Source organism: Myotis yumanensis, unplaced genomic scaffold, assembly GCF_028538775.1.
Source record: "Myotis yumanensis isolate MYYU_CA2020_CCGP unplaced genomic scaffold, mMyoYum1.0.hap1 SCAF_12, whole genome shotgun sequence".
In the NCBI taxonomy this organism is placed as follows: Eukaryota; Metazoa; Chordata; class Mammalia; order Chiroptera; family Vespertilionidae; genus Myotis; species Myotis yumanensis.
In genome coordinates this window covers 37,390,865-37,413,452 of record NW_027223763.1, presented here as the reverse complement: position 1 = coordinate 37,413,452, position 22,588 = coordinate 37,390,865, and the positions used below count along the sequence as shown (strand labels likewise).

At 37.3% G+C, this 22,588-nt stretch overlaps 1 protein-coding gene across 1 annotated transcript in view; it reads right to left on the bottom strand.

The window, feature by feature from the left end:
• LOC139021168 (guanine nucleotide-binding protein G(q) subunit alpha) overlaps nt 1-22,588 on the bottom strand; it is a 262,086-nt gene that overhangs the window by 41,879 nt on the left and 197,619 nt on the right. Inside the window, exons 4-5 of the mRNA XM_070431461.1 lie at nt 17,507-17,635; nt 14,793-14,922 (exon numbers count right to left, since the gene is read on the bottom strand). Of these exons, the coding sequence (XP_070287562.1) occupies nt 14,793-14,922; nt 17,507-17,635 (259 nt within the window). The remainder of the gene's footprint in view (nt 1-14,792; nt 14,923-17,506; nt 17,636-22,588) is intronic.

Genomic DNA, 22,588 nt, shown 5'->3' with positions numbered 1-22,588 from the left:
ACAGCTCTATATCCCAGGCGGGCAGAAGGTTAGATAAGGATGCGTGGGTTTCTCACCTACTGAGACTATAATACTCTCTCAAAAGAACACAGATTGCAATAATTCAACAAGAATGACCTGTTCTTGGTATAAAAGATAAGCAGGATCTAATGGGGATTGTGTACTTGGTTAATGAAACAGCTGCAAGCACCAGTTTCTCCTCACGATGTGCATACTGACTGGTTGATGGGACCGAATAATTAGCAAAGTGATTGGCACAATTTGGGAAATTTCAGGTTAGGGTTAGAATTCAGCATATGATCTGGAATATTAAGAATTCTACGCTAATTTCATTGTTTAAAGTGATATATGTCATTCTACAAGATTACGTTTAAAATTTATCTTTCATGGTTTTTTTTTTTTTGTGTGTGTGTGTGTGTGTTTTTAGGCAATCTCTTGGGGAGAGAGAAAGGAAGACCATATCAATCAATGAATGCTCAAATAACAAGTAGAATGGTTTTTATCCAGTTAGATGTTGGTTCATTTATAATGAGCTTAATGCCTGGAGGATCTGTGGAAAGGCTGGTAAACATTGCCCATCCCAAGACCCAAAAAACCCAGAATCTCCACTGAAACCAGAGACCAGAGCCTGCCAAACTCAAAAAGACAGGGAGCTTATTATCAGTGTCAACAAAAGGCCTTTGTCAGAAAAGTCCCCCTCCCCGGGTGTTTTTCATTACTGTCTTTTCCTTTGGAAAGAGCTCTACTTCTGTGTGAGCTAGCATCTGAAATTCCAACCTGAGAATCCTGTAGCCAATGGCTCTGACCACCCTAACTTTCAGCTCCAGCATCGCAGAAGCTTTTCCTCTTGTTGGACAAGTCCCACAGCAAGACCTCACTACTCAGAGGGAGAGGAATTCAACAGCACAGAAACTCTGGTCATTTCAGAGAATATGAATTAAAACAAAAGAGACTGTGTGTGTATCTGTGCCAAAGGAACTCTCACTGAACACAGGTCAGTTTGGAAATGGAATCACAAAGCAAAGATAAAACTGTTTTAAGATTTTTCTTTTTGGGGTTAGCCTATAGTTTGGTTGGCCTATAGTTTTTATAATTAGTTGGGTGTTTTAGGGGAGTGGGATGGGGAGGGTAGGGCATCTATCATTACTCCAGTTCAAAGGGCAACTCTAAGATGGGCGCCTGCGTACCAACAACGTGTGTTAGAAACTCAGCTTAATGAACACAACCTGAGCGCGAGCTCTTTAAATTCCATGCTGTCTCTTCCTCTTTGTACGTTGACAGCCTATAAAGGGTGTGGGGGTACTGAGGAGGAGAAATGGGGCAAACATTAAACATAAGTTTGGCTGCCACGCTTCAGTGATTAGCTTCTGACCAACCTCCCTGGACATGCCAGCCTGGCGCTAACATGGAAGGGAGGCCGGGAATGGCCTGGTAATGACAGGATGCATCAAAACACTGCAAATTAATCAGGGGGAACATGTTCAGTGTAATTTCTTTAAATGAGAACTCAAACTACAAGGCATCAGGTGACATTAAGTTTAACAGAGAATTAAAGCTATATTCCCCTTGTAAGTACTGTGCCCGGGAGCACAGGTGAGCACTGAGGGTGTCCCCAGCTCTCTGGGTGCAGGCAAAAAATGATTCTAACTACTGATCTCTCAGTTTAGTGTGCAGTGGACAGGACTGGCTACATAATTTACAGGGCCTCATGCAAAACAAAAATGGGGAGCCTTTATTAAAAAATAATTAAGATGGTGATATCAGAGAACAATTAAACCAAAGGTAGGAGCTGCATGAGATTGCACACCTGTGAAGCCAGCCCTGCTAGTGGAAGACTTTGTATGTTAACACATACAAATTGAGTGGAACTTATGGCTGTAGCTGATTTTGATAATTACTTTTATTTTAAATTAAGTCACAGAAAGAAAAAATAAAAATATTGTATTCCACTCTCCCTAACCAAACCAAAAAACCCAACCCTGTTGACTGGGAAGTTGGGAGCAACCGTCTCCCATCCGCTGCTGTGTGCTACTCCATCCAAAGCCCAGGGAAGATCCCAGCTCCAGGCAGACCACCTTCCCACTGATGGCAGTCCTTTACAGAGGAGAGCATGTGCAATGTAGACCTGAAACCTTTCTAAATTGTGGTCCACATTAAACAATACATTTTAGATTGTATTTAGTACACACACACACACACACACACACACACTCACAATATAATGGGAACAAAAGTTTCATAAAACTGTAATTCCAACTGGTTGTGATTCCCTTTGAAATTTTCTGTTCAATTTTATTTAAATCTGTTCTGTTTCATTTTTTAAAGATGCTGTTCATGACTTACTATATGAAATTCAAAACCCAGTAATGGTTCCAACTCACTGAGGCGTTGAAACCCACAATGTGAAAACACCATAATGGTGGCAATTGTTGTCTCTGCCAGGTGTGGTCTCCTCCATGATCCCCTCTTTTGGAAACAAGGTGCCTCTGACCTGTGGGTCAGTGTTAACTTACATGGGGACTGTCAACACACTACATTTCTGTCCGAAGATTTTCAATTTGAAGTTGGAGTGGAAACTCCCTTTTCTCTTGGGTTGCTATGCTGGGAAGAGGTGATTCAAGGTTTGAGGAGAGAGATGTCCAACCAAATCCCTGGTTCAAACAATCCCTATGACAGCTTTCTGGTAGGTAGCATGAGCCATTCCATGCTTGAGCTACTTTGTGGGAATTTTTGTCTTCTTCAACCACAAAGTCATGACTAATATAAACACTATGATAAATAAAACATGTAAGCAGATAACAAATATCCTATGAATATGAGCTATATCTTAAAAGCCATATTGATTTCTTCAGTTCCTTTATTTGCATTATAAAACCTTTTCCTTCTGTTATTCCAAAAAGAATTTTCTTAAACAAAAGCTTCCTTGTTTTTTAACATTTGCACAAATAAGTTTTCCCCACATTTTATCTTATGGAACAAATATCAGTTAAGCCTATTACTCTTGCTGGAAGGCATAAATGTCAAATGAAAGAGTTCTCTTAAAGATGATGTTTAGAAATGGAAGTTATCACAGCGTTTCTTTCACAATTAAGATTATAACAGTACTATGAACTATCATTTACTGACTCTCTGTGCTGCAATAAGTTTACATGTTATCTATTTTAATAATCCTCTTAACACTCTGAGACAAATAATATCCTCATTTTGCACATCGAAAGAGAGGCACAGGGATATTTTGTTCAAGATTACTCAGCTTGAAAAGGGTGGAGATGGGATTCAAACCAGGACTCTCTCTAATTTCCCTGTTGCCTCTTTAGAGACTGTCTTGAAGTCATCCTATATCATAGCGGCCCAATGTCCTTCACAAGAGATCCCTGTTCACTTATTTCTTTTTTAAAGTAACAATTCACGTTACATGAATTGGCAATTCAAAAAACGTATTGCTTTTATTCATTTCTTCATAGGCTCACGTGTGGAAACATGGAGCTATCCCTGTAGCAGATTTAACTGAAACAGCAGAAGAAACCAGGACAATGGCAGTTATTCATGCCCCTGCATCTTAGTCTAAGCTCTCTGAAGAAACTGTCGTGCAATCTGGACCCCGTTAAACATTTAGCCTGAAGTGCCACCAAATATGCTATTTTTCTAGAGAATAACAAAGCCCCAGGTGATGATCTTAAGTTTTATAAAAATGCAGATTCCCTGCTAAAAGGCAAACTCTTCTCTTTAAAAACAAAACAAAACCAAAAAAAGGGGAGAATCAGATGGTACTCAAGAAAGACCCCAGTTGGTTAAATCTGGCGTTGAGCCCACAGCATTTTCATTTGATCATCTGCAACACAGAGCTTTCGTCTACTTTGAGCTTTAAGCACTCTGCATCTGCTCCATGTGAAATGAACAAACAAGGGTTGAGATAAATCCTGACCTCATAAAACTGTCTCCCTTATTTAAGTAACTCCTTAACTTGTATTATTTCTACAGGCTGACTCACTTTTGAAGGCATTTTGAGCAAACCGATGGAAAATGGATGTTTTCTAATACTGCTAAGCTTCTTTGACTAGTTATTTGTACTGATTCTTTATTCACTCATAACTTCATCTTATCCTTCTTAAAACAATTGGGAAATCAGAAAGCAACCTAAAAAATATTTTTATTCAACTAGATTTTAATTGATAAACACTTAAAAATTTCTTAACTTCTAAAATATCATTTCTTTAATCCAGTATATATATATACTGGAAATATATATATATTCATAGAAAAAAATAAGAAAATAAGTAAAATGAATAAAAAAAAACTGCCCTTAATTCAACCTTTCAGAGAGAATCCCTGCCACAGTTTCACATTAACATTCCAGATATTTTTGTTAGCATCAATAATAAATACCTGTGTTACATATCTTAAAAATTAGATGCATGCTATCAATGTTATTTTGAAGTCATTTCTTTACATTAATATACAATTAACAACTTTTTATTTAATATTAATTACACATTCATATTATCATTTTAGTATTTAAATAGCATTTAATTTTTTATATATACTCTGGTTTCTAACCAATCTCCTACTACTGAATAATTTAGGTGTTTTCAATTATTCACAGCTATATACAATGCTGTGATGAACTATCCTCTATATATCTTTGAGATATATAGCCAATTAAACAATTAGCATAAATCCCTTTAAGTAGAATTGCTGGATTAAAGGTTTTTACAAATTACTATACAATTGGCAAATTGTACCAATTTATCCTCCTACCAGCAGCATATAAGAATATCTATTTCTCTACATCCATCTTTATTTTATTATTTTTTAATCCTCACCGGAGTATATTTTTTTCATTGATTTTTAGAGAGAGTGGAAATGAGAGAGGGAGGGAGGAAGGAAGGGGGGAGAAAGAACAATGTATGAGAGACACATTGATTGGTTGCCTCCCACAGGAGCCCCAACTAGGGCAAGAGATCAAAACCTGCAACCCAGGTACAATAATTGATCAAGCAGACAAGAAATTAGTAAGGCTATAAAAGACTTGAATAACTCAATTAACAAGTTTGTCTAATACACAAAATGTAGAACCTTGCACCCAAAAATACGAGATCACAATTTCAAGCACACATGGGACATTTATAAAGACTGATCACATACAAAGACATAAACAATGTTCTAAATGATATAAGGTGAGCTACACCATGTTATGTTTATGGATGGTAAAACTCAATACTGTGAAGATGAAAAAGTAACCTCAAATTAACTATGTATTTACTACAATTCCAATTAAATTTGTTGTTTAGAATTTGATAAATTGAACTTAAAATTCAAATAGAAGAGTACGTAAAGGACTAAGAGTAGCGAACAAAATTCTAAATAACAAGGTAGATCGATTTGATGCACTAGATATCAAGATGATTATACAACTAGTGATTTGATAACTTTTATATTGCTACAGGAGTAGTAAATAAGTTAACCAAATAGCCCTGAGAAAGTCCCATGCGTGTAATAAAACCTGACACACATCACGTGTGTCATTAATATCAGTGGAAAGGAGAACACTCAGAAGGACTAACAGAATAAAAAATATATTTGCTTAATAGCCTCAGAGGCCTAAAAAGTCATCAAGAAATATCAGGCCAGAATCTTGGAAAAAGACAAATCTAGAGAAGTGAGCCTATATTTGGGGCCACTCTTTCCACAGAGATATTTGCTGATTCTGGAGGTGGCAGCTGAGAGGCTAAGGGGGTTAGGGCCCTAGTGAACCATCATTGCTTTGCACTATGGCTATGCACTAGGAGTGAGGGTATGCCCAAGTAAGCAGGCACATGCAGGGACTACAGCTCAGCACTTAGCCACCAGAAGGGCTAAAATGAAAAAGACTGACAATGCCAATGGTTGGCAAAGATGGGAAGTGACAGAAACTTTCAGACATTGCTGGTGGGAGTATAAATTAGTACTTTGACTTTGGAAAATACTTTCGCCCCATCTACTAAAGGTGAAGATATATATTCTTTATGTGCCCGTGATTCTACTCCTAGGCATATATCCAACAGGAAGTACATGTGTGCCAAGAGACATGTACCTGGTATTCACAGCAGCATCATTTGTAATATCCCCACACTGGAAACATACCAAGAGTCCACACATAAGAGAATAGATACACAAACTGTGGTATTTTCATGCAGTCGACTACTACATGGCAATGTAAATAAGTGAATTATGTAGAATATAGAATGTATATACCTTACAAACATAATGTTGAGTAAAAGAAACAAGACATAAAAGTTTATGTAAGTTAAAATAGCATAAATTCTAAAAACACACTGTTTAATTCCTTTTGTATAAAAGGGAAATACAAGTAAAAACTAGACTATAGTGTTCAAGGATGCATATTTAAGTGTTAAAATGAAAGACAAAAGCAAAGAAGTGTTCACCTTAAAGGACAGTGGCTACTGGCCGGGTAGGGGCACCAGCAGGGTGTCAGTGGTCTTGGCAACGTTCTTGACACCCTGTGACATTTTGTGATGTCAGTGTGCTGCACATTTTTATGTAAATATATATTTCATAATTTAAAAGGTTGAAAAACCATCAGTGGAGATGAATGATGAATTTACTATTCAATAGATGGTACTGGGAGAACTGAACAGAAATATGGCAAAAAAATGTTAAATTCTTACTTACCATCATACACAAAAATCAAGTACAGGTGCATAGAAAGCCTATGGAAAGCAAAACCTTGTAACTTTTAATAGAAAATAAAGGATCTATCTTCATATTCTTGGGGAAAGGAAAAAATTCTTGAAGAAAATACAATAGTATAACTAATAAAGGAAACACCACTCACTGAAAGGTGATTTCTATATGTATAACCAGCAAAAAACAGTCACCAGAATATGATTAAAATTGTATCTATATCTCTTAAAAAAAAAGACAACTCTCTGTGGGGTTGGAGTAAGGGGGAGAATGGGCAAGGATAAAAAAAGGTAATCTGCATTAAAAATGTGATTGAATGAGAAGTATGTGAAACACAGTAGGGCTTATTCACACAATGGAATTAAATGGTGGTCTAAATAAATGAATCAGAGCCCTGTGTAGCAACCCCGAAAAAATCTCAAAAGCAATGCTGAGAAATGTATCAGGGAAGGTTACACAAGGTCTTTAATTGTATCTGTGTCACTTTTTTTCCATGAAAATAAAGATTTAAAGCAAATATGTCAAAATTGTAAGTTCTCTATAATTTTATACTTTTTTGTTTCACTGAAAGTGTTTATAAAAACAGAAGTAGCACGGCTCGCGTGGCTCTGTGGTTGAGTGTCGACCTATGAACCAGGAGGTCACAGTTCGATTGCCAGTCAGGGCACATACCCAGGTTGCGGGCTCAATCCCCAGTGTGGGGCGTACAGGAGGCAGCCAATCAATGATTCTCTCTCTTCATTGATGTTTCTCTTTCTTTCCCTTCCTTTGTGAAATCAATAATAAAATATATTTTTTTTTAAAAAACAGAAGTAAACAAAATCCACTTCCCTAGCTATTCTCAGTTTTATTCTTACATCAGGTGGTATGTTTAGGCCATACAATATTGGCTCACCACAAACACTGATATTATGGCAACAACTTACACTGAGGGAAGCTTAAACAGCCCTTATTAATTCTAATATTTGGTTTCCTGGAGGAATACTATCATGGATTTAATTTTGTGTCATGGATATAATTTTTAACAGCATCTCTTAATGAAGTTGCAGGAGTCACTCAGGCTCAGTACCAGGAGAAGCTGACTTTAAAAAACAAACAAAACCACAGTGAATCTTGTAACAGAGCATGATTACCTCCTTTTATTGGATGCTAAGAGATGCTGACTAAATTTTGGACTACCACAGGAAAGATACCTGGTTGTGTTACTTTTATTTCACTTCTTAATCTCACCCTTCAACCCTTACTGTCCTTTCATCCAGATTTTTCAGGTGATTTATTCTATCCTACTGTGTGTGTGCAGTTAGGTACACACACACACACACACACACACACACACACACACACACATATAACCATAAAAATTTTTGATAGATTTTATTAAAACATACTACTTTGTTGATCAAAAACACTTTAAGAGAATAAAAGCCAACCTACAAAGTGGAAGATGTATACAATACATGTGATAAAAGGCTGACATCCAAGGATGTAAGGAACTCCTACAAATCAGTAAGAAAAAGATAATCAGAAAGAAAAATGAGCTAAATTGGGAAATAGCACAGCTGAAATTCCAATCTAAAGTTTTACTTCGTTTTACTTAAGAAAAAATTATAATTTCAGTTATTTGTGATGCTATCATCTAGCAACAATGACAATCACAGTTTACCCTTGGTCGTGGTATAAAATCTTACAAATTATTTTCTTTTGGGGGGCTAATAACCTTCCCTAAAATAATTCTGCATATATAATTAGTTGTAATTACAGAAATCAGATTATACTAAACATACTATTTTATAATATAATTCATTTTTTAAATGTTTTTCTTGATTTCAGAGAGAGGAAGGAATAGGGAGAGAGAGCTAGAAACATCAATGATGAAAGGGAATCGTTGATCGGCTGTCTCTTGCACACCCCCTACTGGGGATTGAGCCTTGACCTCTAGGTTCATGGGTCAACACTAAATCACTATGCCACACCAGCTAAGCCATAATTCACCTTTAAAAAAAAGTATTGCACAGATTATATTAATATGGGTTCAATGTAAAGTCTTTAAAAGATTTCAAATACACATCCATACAAAAAGTGCCCGTGTGTGCCTGCTTCCCCACCCTCTTACCAGTACTAAGGTCTCCGGGTCAGACTCATAAATGGGGATCAGAAAACTTCCTTCTAACTTCCTTCAATACAAATGAAGAAATGGAGAAAGAATGAAATAATGGAGGAAAGAGAATCGGTGAGTAATGAAAAGGGCAAGGAAAGGAGTTTCAAACAGGAACTAGTGGCTAAATGAACAAAGGAATGAGGAAATGGAAAAGGGGTTACATATAAAAAAGTAGGGCGTCTTTCAGGAATATCTTTGCTAATCAGGCCATGAATCCGAGGCAAGTATACCAAAGGCTGAGAAGCAAGAAGTAGTTTCCGATTTCATAATCTGATTAAAAGTCAATAAAGGAGGGTTAGAATCAGTCTAATTAAGACTGGAGAGTTTAACCTAAGCTTTTACCTTTAACGACACTTAAAAGTTTCCTTTAGCCATTTCCTTTGGAGTTCAAATTTCTTTTACTCCTCAATTTTTAGTCAGTTTTACCTTCAAAGCTGAATTTTATGTGGAAAAAAAAAATTCCCAGAGCTCACTTGGAGTTTTTAGAGCAGAACGAAGTACATGTTTCACACGTTTAAAGAAAATGTTCAAACTTTGGCTACAGATGAATGACTTCAAAATGGCTTCATTTTAAAAGCAAAGTAGAGGCAAAATATCCCAGGGAAATGCATAATTTAGACTATTTGTTTTACGATAGTTCAAAATCCGATGAGCAATACAGGAATTCTGAATTACCGGTGAAGTTTACTGTGACCTGTGAGAATAATAATAAGAGCTTAGGGGCAGAGGAGAGGTATCTCAACCCCTTCTTCAAAGGGCAGGATTTTCATTCTGCTTCCATGCTCCTGGTCACGTCAATAGCTCCTCTCACTTTTCCTCTGAGTTTGTCTCCAATTTCTGGAAGAGGCTGGGAAAGAGGGGAGAGAAAGCTGGCCTGGAATGGCAGGGAAGGGAGCCCTGGGGATCTTGACCATGGTTCTTAATCTCTCCATGTTGCATCTGTAACATACCAGCAAGCCTGGCTCTAACTTCACAGGGAGGTCAGTGGGCGTGGTTCAAATAAGTGATGGGTTTAAGCACGTTTTGAACAGGTATAAAGTACTTAAGGTATTATAAAGGTCTATTCTCTTCTTTTACTATTTTTTTAAATATACTGAGCAATGCTAAGAATCAGGTTTGAAGGATAAATGGTTATGAGAACCAATATTCAGGAATCCATCTTGGTTAAAGGGGGGTCTAGGATATGAGAAATTCTCTTGATAGATTCATAAAACTAAAACATAGCCGGTCATGATAAATTCAAAAGGATCAACATAAATTAGAAGCACACATTCAAAAAAAGAAGTGGAGGAGAAAAAAGTCTAAGTCTTTGAGATTCTATAAAGTGGCTGGTCTGTAAGGCAGACCCTAGGCCAGTGATGGCGAACCTTTTGAGCTCGGCGTGTCAGCATTTTGAAAAACCCTAACTTAACTCTGGTGCCGTGTCACATATAGAAATTTTTTGATATTTGCAACCATAGTAAAACAAAGACTTATATTTTTGATATTTATTTTATATATTTAAATGCCATTTATCAAAGAAAAATCAACCAAAAAAATGAGTTCGCGTGTCACCTCTGACACGCTTGTCATAGGTTCGCCATCATTGCCCTAGGCCAATGTCTAAGGAAGCATCTTTGTATTAGTGCTCAGATATTCATGTAACAAAGATCCAGAAAAATAAAGACTAAAAGACAGAGTTTGGATACACACTGATAAACTGAAATATGTTATGTGGATGCCTTATTGTGTGCTCTGAAATAATATGTGCATGAAAGATTACAGTGAAATAGTTGGCTTCGTGCTGATGTGTTATCACAGGGAAAATCAGACAGCAAAAGGAATATGCAAATCAACAGAGCTCTACAACGCTAGTTATTCTTACCCACTATTTGATAATGTATTTCCTTCTTTGGAGAGAAAGAAAAAGAACAACAGAAATGCATTTTCCGAAGTCTAGGAAGGCTGAGAATTCAGACAGACAAAAGCAGATGTACAGAAATTTTGAAGATTAGTACAGAAATTTTTAGAAATATTAAAAGCAAAAGCAATAGTCTAGCATACTTCCCATAGTAGCCTTGGCGGGTGGTCTGCAATGTGATTTTCCCCAGTTCCCCAGGATAGAAAAGGAGGCTGTCAGTACACATTCACAGGTTTTTCTCACAAATATATACCAAGGGAGGTATAACAAAGTCTGCTTTGGATTAAAGTGATGAACTTCGGATTTCAAAACCAAGAACAGAATTTTTTGGGGGAATTATTTCAATTTTGTCTTACCAAAAGCATACAATTTAAGGAAAACAGAATTCCATAGTTCCAAATTTCCTTAATGATTTAAGAAAGTAGAGAGGCAATGACATTTTCATATATTATAGTACAACTGAAAAAAAATATATATATATATAATGTAACTACATCCCAATATTAAAAAGTACTTTGACAGTGTTTTCTAATTACCAACCGGGTCAACAGTGTTGATTACAACTAACGGATGAAGTAATGAAAAAGCAGTATTTTTCTTACTATGCCTAATTTATCTGCCATAATACCATTAGGCTTGACCTGAGGTCTGAAAAATCAACAGCATCAAAATTACTATTATCTCTGCCCTGACCGGTGTGGCTCAGTATATGGAGCACCCATACACCAAAAGTTGGCGGGTTCGATTACCGGTCAGGGCACAAACCCAGGTTGTGGGTTTTATGCAGTTGGAGGGCATGCGGGAGGCAACTAATCAATGTTTCTTTCTCAGATCGATTTCTCTCTCTGTCTCTCTCTCAAATCATTTTTTTAAAAAATATATTTTATTGATTTTTCACAGAGAGGAAAGGAGAGGGATAGAGAGAAATATTGAGAGAGAAACATCGATCAGCTGCCTCCTGCACACCTCCTACTGGGGATGTGTCTGCAACCAAGGTACATGCCCCTGGCCGGAACCGAACCTGGGACCCCTCAGTCCGCAGGCCGACACTCTATCCACTGAGCCAAACCGGTCAGGGCTCAAATCATTTTTTAAAAAGACTTTTATCTCATAGAATTACAAGTGAGACTTTAAAAATATTCCCAAGTGAATAGGATGTCCTAATGAAAAACTAATAATTTATTTAATTTTAGAATAATACATCACCATAGGAATCAAAGAAACTGTAGAAATATTTTTAGATGTACATAGTGCCTATACATTGAATGGTAAGTTATTGTGGAAAATGTAATTATGATATCTGATAACCAAAACAATGTCATTTTATTCTGATTAATATGTAAAAGTATATACTATTTTATACAAAAACCTGATCTCCACTAGCAACGTCGAGTGAAAAATGGAATAAATGATTTGTAATGTTCAGATAAAGAAGTGGATTAACTAGAATTAGCTGATGAGCTAAGAAATTTATTTTCTAGTTTGTAAATTTTAAAGTGGTAAATTGATCAGCATTAAATCACAACATTAATTTCTCTATAGATACAAAGCATTTATCTCATATATAATGTGTATTGATAAACGCACTTTTCCTATAGCTATTATGTAAACAAACGACATAAGAAATAAAATAATGTGTGTGTCTTACATCTTACAAAAGCATTACCTCATTTTCGAGGTCTTTTAGGGCAAAGTTGATTTTTTCTTTCTTCATTTTGGTATCTCTTTAGATTCCCTGGGACCCAGCACATAGTAGACAAGCCCTCAAAACATTTTTTATCTTGATTCAACATTTAAAGACATCAGACATGTTGTCATATGTCTGCTTCTGAAATATGTTCAAAATATTACAACCAAGAATTATGGAACAATAAACCAACACCAATATAGATAAAGATAGAAATGTATACAAAGTAGTCATTTCCCACACCTCCCCATCTGCAGGAAACATGTTCCAAGATGGATGCCTGAAACTCTGGATAGTACCAAACCCTTATACACTATGTTTTTTCCTGTACACACATACTTATGATAAAGTTTAATTTATAAATTAGGCATAGTAAGAAATTAACAATAACTAAAAATAAAGTAGAAAAATCATAACAATCCTATATAATAAAAGCCTAATATGCAAATTGTCCCCTCCACCAGGAATTCGACCAGGAGTTCGACCAGGGGCTGGAGCCAGCAGCAGCAGTGGCGGCAGGTAGCTGGGGGAAGGGAGGCGCCCCCAGCTGGCAGCTGCTAGGGACCCTACCCATGCACGAATTTCATGCACTGGGCCTCTAGTACCGTAATAAAAGTCATGTGAATGTGGACTCTCTTATTAAGTAGAAAACTTTCACCTTTTCACTTAAAAAAAAAAAAAGACTGTATTGCTTCTCTCTGGCATATATGAACTGTCAGCATCACTCCTCTTGTGCTTTGGGGCCATTATTAAATAAAACTGGGGTTATTTCAATACAAACACTGCAATACTTAGACAGTCAGTCTTACAACTGACGTACCTACTAAGTGACTAAGGGGTGGGGAGCATCTATAGCATGGATATGCTGGACAAAGGGGTGAGTCATGTCCTGGGCGAGGACAGTGCAAGATTTCATCAAGCCACTCAGAATGGTGCACAATTAATAACTTATAAATTGTTTACTGAGTTATTTCTGGAATTTCCTATTTGGTATCTTTGGATGGCAACTAACTGCAAGTAACTGAAATTACAGAAAGCGAAACCTCAGATAAGGGGAGGGGTACTATTGTATAGAGGTATCATAGCTAAAATTCTGATGGCAATTGATTAACTTAAATGTTGATAACATTTTCAGGCATTCTGCATTATAGCTACAGAAGGCAAATGGCTGATAAACTTCATTCTTAAAAATAAGTTTTGATCGATTCAAAGGCCCATATACTTGCATCCAGGAAAGATTCTGAAATCCATGAATAGGTAACTCTCAGCTCTATGTGAAATAATTGTTCATGAACTGTTTGTCAATTCATACAAAAGAAATGCTATGGAGGATTAGGTGTCTATTAATGAAGATATTAGCACTTACAGAATAATAAAATACTTAAAAGGACCAAGAAGCCAGGATTCTTGTATACCTAACAGATGTACAACATTAAAAGTATATTTTAATATGCCAGATCTTATTTTAATCAGCTACTGGAGATATGTCACTTTCTTCTCTTTACTTGCTACTCTATTAGAAGTATATTTAATACTTATTATTCATGTGTCAGTCTGCACTCTTTGCCTCTAGCAGGGTATATATCAATGGCATCTTCTCCATTCCTCCAACACACACACTGAATTCCAGCTCCAAGTCAGTTTTCTATGCCCTTTAATTATATTCTATACTCAACTCTGACTCATCATCAAACCTTTGATATCCCCCAAAATCCATATTTACGCCTGTTAAATTTTCATGTAATGGGGAGGAACTTACATTACTGAATCATATATCTCCAGACAGGCATACCAACAACCCTTTTTCAATCACTCCCTGCTTAGTACAGACAAAATTATGCTGTAAGAGCAGAAAGGCCACATCACCAAGACACCTCCTGGCCCCACAACGGACTGATTTAGAGCCCAGCTGCGAAGTCACTCACACTTGCCAAGAGGGGTTTTGAGCTTTGAGTACTCTTTGGGACCCACCCACCACACAAACAATGATTTAGACAAAATGAAAACAAAACAAAACAGGCTGACTCACTCCCACACTCCCGACTCCAGCCTGCAGGGAGAAGGCTACACTACGATCTGATGACTAGCCTAAGATTTCTGTGTTATTTTCATTTTCAGAGCCTCTGCATAGTGTGGAAAGTATCAAATTGCATCTAATTAGAGATGAACACACAGACCTGCTCATACATCAGACAAAAGAGCTTACCCTTCTGAGTGTACCATACGGTTATTTTTAAAATCCCCAAGTCAATAGTCAAGAAAGCAATGAAGTCAGTTTACTCCATATCCCACACCCAACATCCTATCATTTATTTGTATCAAATAATAAAATGTCCACCCACTGCCTGTGCACGGGCACTCACCTCATTGTCGGATTCCACGAGAACTTGATCATATTCACTAAGCGCTACTAGAAACATGATAGAGGTGACATTTTCAAAGCAGTGTATCCATTTTCTTCTCTCTGACCTTTGGCCCCCTACATCGACCATTCTGCAAGGTTAACAATATTCATATTAATAGCATATAAAGAAAAAAATCAATATAAATATAGCTTTACTTACAAAACTTAGGAAAAATACTCTCTAAAGAGAATAGTCATCCAAGTCAATTCAATTGATACTTATTGAACATCTACTAATTTTCTGTTACCGAGCAACCAAAATCAAGGCATTCTGGGTAATAAATCATTGTGGTTAGCAGAATGTTACCAGATGTGTACGAAAATTATAACTCTGTAAAAAATAATCCTGTGCCAAGCCAAGCAAAATGGTTTTATTTAATCAAGCACTAAGGAGTAAATAAAATGAGTTTTATTTGTATTAAGCCCTAATGGCAAATACTGACTTCAGTTTATCTTCCTATAAAATGAGAATGAAGATCCTCATATATTTCTCAAAGATGCTAGAAATGATTGCAAATATATTGAGAAGATGGAAGATGCTCTACAATTCCATATAGGTTGTGTGTGATGCTTCAGCTAAATCCAAACACAACTCCCCTGATCCTTTATCAGTAGGGTAAGCATTTGGGGCTTTATTGTCTTCCAATATTAGCAATAATTTGGGACAGTTCCAGTCATATTGGGTAACAGTGTGATTAGCCTTATGCATAAAAGAACTTGCTAACCTGCCATAAAATATGCTACAAGAGGCCATCATTTGAACTATTTCAAGGATTTGTTTTTAACACTTCAATTTTGTGCCGAGTTACTGCTCAGAAACCAACATTATTGATTAATTTGAGTGATTATGTATATATATGAAAATACCTAGCAGCACTTGGCACTGAATCCAAGTTTCTTCAAACTATTGTTCCATATTTCAACAAAAATGTGCACAATGTTCGCAGGATAAAATACTTTCAGAGAATGAGGGTTTTAGGGAAAAAGTTTGAGAGTATGGCTCTGTAAGCATTTGTTGAAGATTGCAGTTGTTCCTGGTGTTCTCCTGTCTCTAAGCATTAAACCTAAACTAAGAAATTAAGGCTCTCCCAGTGACTGCTTCTAAAAGTTCTTTAAGGCACAGAAGATGTATCACGGGGGCAAAACCATGGACTCAGGAGACTTATGAATGATGGACATCAAAACTAGGATTCTTAGGTCTTTAGAAAAATTAAAATGCTAGCTCTTCCCTGGTGTTGAGTGAATAGTATGCTACTCATTTACATGAAATCATGTCACATTAATCTCTACAACGTGCTTTTGATGGTGGTAGGAAATTATTTTTCAAAGTCACTACTATTACTGTAGTGGCAAATGTGAGTGCACACAATGTAGAAAAAAATAAGAATAGTAACCTGGTTTCAGAAGTCATTATTTATAAAGCAATGAGATGAAAATCTCCCAGAAATGCTATATGTGTTCTGAAAATATTCTGTAGTATCGTTATAAGCGGAAGGAAATTTGGGTGTTTCAAATTAAAGATCTCTAAATGCAATGAACTCAAACATTTAAGTAATCCAGAATGTCAAAGCTATAAGGAACCTTGGTGATCATTTAATGCAATTGTTATACAGATGAAAAAAACTGAGGCTCAGAATCATTTCCAATGTCTCCCACTTTGGGATCTGTCTACTAGAGCAGAGTACAGCAGCTAGATGCGACCACGGGTGCAGAGACTGATACGAATAAAACACACAGGACTTTGGCGGGGGCTCTGGCAGGGAATAGCGGAGGGCCTGCTCATCAGAGTCTCGTGGCAGAGTCACACAGCAAGAATTACACACGTCTACTTCACAACCCCGCATTGCACGCAGTTTTCCTCAATAGGATGGGCTCTAGTAATGAACTCAACTCTCCACACTCAAAGAGACTCACGAGCCTTCATTTCTCACCCCGTGGTTTGTACTCTAACTAACAGTACAACTGAGTGATGGTGGAGTAAGAGATTAAGTGAAAGTAATCAGTATTGTTTACTTTTTTCCTCATCTTAAAAAAAAGACGATACCTATGCTAAAGTATTACTCAGAACAGCAGCTGTGAGGGAGGAAGTCATAAATTTTCACTCTATTTTCTTAAATTTAGACTAGGTTACTCAATCCATATTTAAAATCATGTGTTTTGAAAATTTTCAAGCCATGTATCTTAGGAATACAAAGCATCCCAGAGTTTTATTGCTACTGAAGAATTCTGCATTGGTACCAGGGGGCTTGGAGGAAACAATGACCTGAAAGAGCTTCTGCCAACATATAAGTTCTATTACTTATAGGGTCATAAGATTATTCATATCTTATTAAAATCTAAAAATATATCCATTGTCTTTGCAGATTAAATGATTCCCCCCAAAATTATAATCAGGACTGATGTTGGAGGAACTGATTTTTGTTCAACCATCACCAAACTAAGATTTCATTGATTTTCTGATAATTTAACCTGAAATGAGAAACCTGCCCACATATCTTTCCTTTGCTTCCTCTTTCAGGGACACACGGTTTCATTTTGTGGATCTAATGATAATAATTGGTATAAAGATGATACTGTTTTAAAACATACATATGATTTCAATATTTATAGAGTTCACCAAGTGTACTCAAAGCATAACAGTTCAGAAGTGGGTTGTATGGACTCAGTTACTACCTGAAAATGACACTTTGTAAGTCAAAGGGGTATTCGATGATCCCTGTGGTGGGGACTCGAACTCTAAGCACATCTTGTTGCGTAGGCAGGTAGGCAGGGTCGGCAACACGGTCCAAGTCATTAAGATAGCTAGAGGAGGGAAGACACAAGGAGAACGTCAGTGACACCATCACACCACACCTGCCTATGGAAAGAGGAGGACAAAAATGAATCATAAGAGAGAAGTGGAGAATAGAAAGAAAGATCTCAGAAAGTGGTAGAGAAGTTAGGGAACTCGAAAGATTAAACTCAATCTTCCATTGGTCAGAGCAAGATTACCTCTCTAGGGATTGACTGGTTCACTGTATTGCTCATTGCTTCTCTTACAAACAATTAGAACTCATACAAGAGTAAAGGGGGAGAAGAAAATAAATCAAATGAGTCTCCTATCCTCTACTTGTTTAGCAGGTCTGGTGGGTAAAACAGAAGTTTAAAGCAAATAGCTTTTAAATTATTTATATAAATGATGTTTGTATAAATAAACAGATAAGAGTTACATATAAGGTCAGAATGCATTTTTATTTGTTTGCCTTTTGCAGAACATGACAGCTTCTTCCTGGAATGTATTTCCTTAATGCCTAAGAGAGGACACAAAATACCCTATCCAAACTTCTGTCCAAAGTCTAAATCATTCATGATTAAAGTGAAGCCACGAGGTTTCTAGTTATTGAGGTAACGCTAAGGTCACATATTCCCAGTGTTTAGGGTCACCAAACCTAAACTTTAAATTTATCAGCTTATAATTTTCTATTCCTTTTGGAGAAAAAACCCCCACATATTTCTGAAATAATTTTAGACTCATAAGACATTGCAAAATATGACAGAGAAATCCCTTACACCCTCCCCCCACGCCCCCAAAAGTAAAAACTTAGTAACCACAATACATGATCAAAACTAGAAACTGACATTGATACAGTACTGTTAGCTATATTACAGACCTTATTTAGATTTCACCAGTTTTTACACACACACACGCACACACACATATATTTGGGGGGACATATAGTTGTATGAAATTTTATCACATATAGAGATTCGTGCAATCACCACCACAATCAGGATACAAAATTGTTCTGTTACCACAAAGAAACTGCCCTGTGCTCCCCATCCCAATCCTAACGCCTGGCAACATCTATGTTCTCTATCAGTATAATTTTGGCATTTTAAAAATATTATATTCCATTCACTTTTCATTCTCTCAAAGTGCAAAAATTAATTTCCAACCTTGAGAATGGCATAATTTGATATCATTGATGACAAACAGGTGAATGTGACTGTTCTGTGTGGCATCTTCATTACTTCAAAGAATCACAATATAGAAATGGTCTCAGAAGACAATTACAAAGTGTAGACACAAAGTAATTAACTATGAATAAGACTTAAAGGAAAGATGGAGCCCTTCATAGAACTGAAAGGGGTGAGAGCAGCAATATCTTCATGCCCACAAGTAAGAGACAGTGAGCTCTGAGATGTATGACACAGACTGTCTGGTGCAGAGCATGTTATAGCCCAGTGAGCACTCCATTGATTTGACCTAAGGTAAGGACTTTGTCCCACCCATCATTATTCCTGCCTTAGTACCTAAAGAGTGCCTGACAAATAGCACTTAATGAATATATCTTGTTTGGATGGATGGATGGGTTTCCTTTCAGCGCTATTTAAATACCATTCATACTTATGGTGTTTCCATATCAATGATATTATTAAATATAAAATCGGGTGTTGAGAAAAAGTTATATTAAGTCTCTAAGATTCATGGAGTTATAAAATAGTGGAGTTAAGTCTGACTTTAACAAAGAAATAAATATAAAATCATCACCTTTTTAGAGGTCCATCAATTATTAAGACAAAAAATGTGTCAGCCTAGGAATTCCTCCACCAAAGCAACTAATTAGTATTCTGGTGGCCTTATCCCAAAACATCAATGATTCTCTAGCTGGCAATTAGCTCTCTACTGACTGATCAGAACCAGCCTGATATCTTTAATTATTAAAAAACTGGCTGGAGGACAAAAAGGGGGAGAGGCTGGGAGAACATGGGCATGAGAGGCAGGAAGGAAATATAAACATGTACTGGGCCCAAGGTTTGAGTCAGTCTCTTGGCACTGTCTTGGAATCATCTAATGGGGTTAACAAATCCATGTTCTAAGAGTTGGTCTGTATCTTATTCTATAGATAAACCAGCTCACCACACATTAATTCAAAACCAACTGGCTACTCTATGTAGATATATTTTCCTGATTTATCAGCTCCTTGACTTGAAAAACGTAAAATGAATATACATTTTGAAACCTACAAGGTCAACATTTATTTAACGGCTATATACAAAATTTTAATTTAGAGAAATCAGAGAGCTTCTCATTTACAATGGCAAGCTTGCTCAGATATATGCTGCCCAATAAACCATTTCTACTCACTTAACCCAATACACAGAGGTCAGAACAGAGAGTGGCTAATTCTTGCACACAAGGTGGTGTCGTGTTCCTATGGTGAAGAAGAATCATGGCTCTCTGTTCTCAAAGATGAATTGCTTCATGTTTAAATACATTATTTGCACAGAAGAATTTAAAGAACCAGCACATGCAGTGGGAAAATACCTGTCACTCTGCACAGTAGGAACCCGCTGGTCTCTCTCCAATTTAGAGGAGTGAACTGAGCTGCCTGAAAAACATGTTCAGGTAAGATAAAATCGGGGCATACACTTGCGATTGAAAAACCACTTACAAGGATGTAGAGGTTGCCCTAAAATTACCGTCAGTGGTGTCTCTTTGTGAACTGGGCATTACAGAGACATCAGCTGAATATCTAAAACATCTTGTTCTTGCAAGAATTTTTTTTCCTCTTCACCTTTCTTATGCTCCTTTTCAATGCCAGTATAGTTCACAGAGAGTAACAACAGGATGACCACAATGAACTACTGAGTGCTTGCTGCCTGCCAGGCTCTGTTCCATCTGTTCCTTGCCTAGATAGGAACACATTTTATGGCACAGAAATGGCCATTTAGGATGTTCTATGCATTTCCGATTGACTTGAAAATAAACCGCAGTTCTTGCTTGGTATTCTTTTTGCTTTGCCTCAGTTGGATGGTGGACAGAAAGGCTCACTTCACTTGGAGTAAAAAAGTTAATCTAGTTTAACTACAAAAATGGAAAGGAACTATATCAAGGCCTGCTAGTTGCAACACACATTATCTAGAATAGGGGTGGGCAAACTTTTTGACTCGAGGGCCACAATGGGTTCTTAAACTGGACCGGAGGGCCGGAACAAAAGCATGGATGGAGTGTTTGTGTGAACTAATATAAATTCAAAGTAAACATCATTACATAAAAGGGTACGGTCTTTTTTTTTTTTAGTTTTATTCATTTCAAATGGGCCGGATTCGGCCCGCGGGCCGTAGTTTGCCCACGGCTGATCTAGATCTAAAACCAAACCAAACCCAAACATCCCAAAACAAGGCAAGAAAAACAAAACAAAACAAAAAACCCTCCAACCAAAAGAAACAAACTATTTTCTCTCGGAGAAGGTCTGGACAGCTCAGAGGCTGCCCCAGGATGAAGACGTTGCAGGTAATTTGTGAAGCAGGTTAAACCTGCAGGCAACAAAGACCAGCATTTTCACTGCCAAGGAGAGCTTCTGCCTGTGTAAGTCCCACCCCCTGTGCCCCTCCCTCTGGCTTAAAGAACATGGAGAGAGGGACCCAGCACTCTGTGCATTTTATGTTTGCTTAGGGGAAAAGGCCACTCTATTCCCTTACAGATGGAGTTCTGGCATGATAAAACCAGAGTATCCTCATTTGTTGATTCTGGTCACATTGTGAGAAAGGGCAATGGAATAATCTCTTAACCGAATTGTACTTTCCATGGAAGCATCTCCTATTCTGAGGGAAAATTATTGGTGAATATTGGGCAGATGGGTTCCCACTGGATTATTCCATTCATTTAACCTTTCACAAAGAAACACCAAGGTCTGAACAAATTTATAGTGTAGAGTAAATTCAGAAAGTTAATTATAGCTATAATTTGTTTTGTAGAAATGATTTTGAGTGGCTGCTGAGGTCATTCTCAGGGTGTTGCTATGGTGACAGGCACAAGGTACATTTCCAAGGCAATGTATGTTTAACAAGGGGCTGGCCGCAGCGCCTGCCTGCTATCAGGGAGAGAAAGCTCCCTTGGCACATATGAGGCCTCTTTAACTGTCGATGAGACAGGAAATGTTCAGGGCTGTGCTAAAAAATGGGAGGTGTCATTTATTAAACTGACTCTAATCTACTCATGGGGATTTTATGACTTGCCATTGCTTTGAGACACCAATACTAGATAACTTCATAATTGATTAAGAAAAACAAACAAACTTGCCCTAGCTGGCTTGGCTCAGTAGATAGAGCGTCAGCCTGATTCCAGTCAAGGGCATGTGCCTGGGTTGAGGGCTCGATCCCCAGTAGGGGGTGTGCGGGAGGCAGCTGATCAATGATTCTCTCTTATCATTGATGTCTCTCTCTCTCTCTCTCTCCCTCTCCCTTCCGCTCTGAAATCAATAAAAATATATTTAAAAAACAACAACAACTCAACATTTTTCTACATGTTTGCCCAGTTAGGACTCACACACCGTGGAGTCAGAGACCATGACCCACTGTCCACGGCTGGTCACCAACACTTAGCCGGGCCTGGAACACAGCAAGTGTTCAACCCGTGACCCAAATTAAAACTATTTTATAGAAAATGCTGTAGTCTTTAGAAAGGTGGTTATACCTTTCAGAAGGAAACAAAGGGGGGTGTCAGCTACCCATCTTTGCGTAATAACTTCTCTGGGCTACTGTTGGCCTCTATTACGTAAGAACTGAATTCTGAATTAAATGGCCTCTGATGAATGTAAAGTCAACACAAAAAGGAAAAGCAGCCTTTGCTTAACTTCATTTACTAGATATGCTTCCTGCTCTTCTTTAGGTCCTGGCCACAAAATGATATCATTTGTATGTCTGTTTTATGCCTCTTAGCATCAAACTTTCAGGCCTTGGAATTCACTCTAATTCAGGCCAAATGGAGGA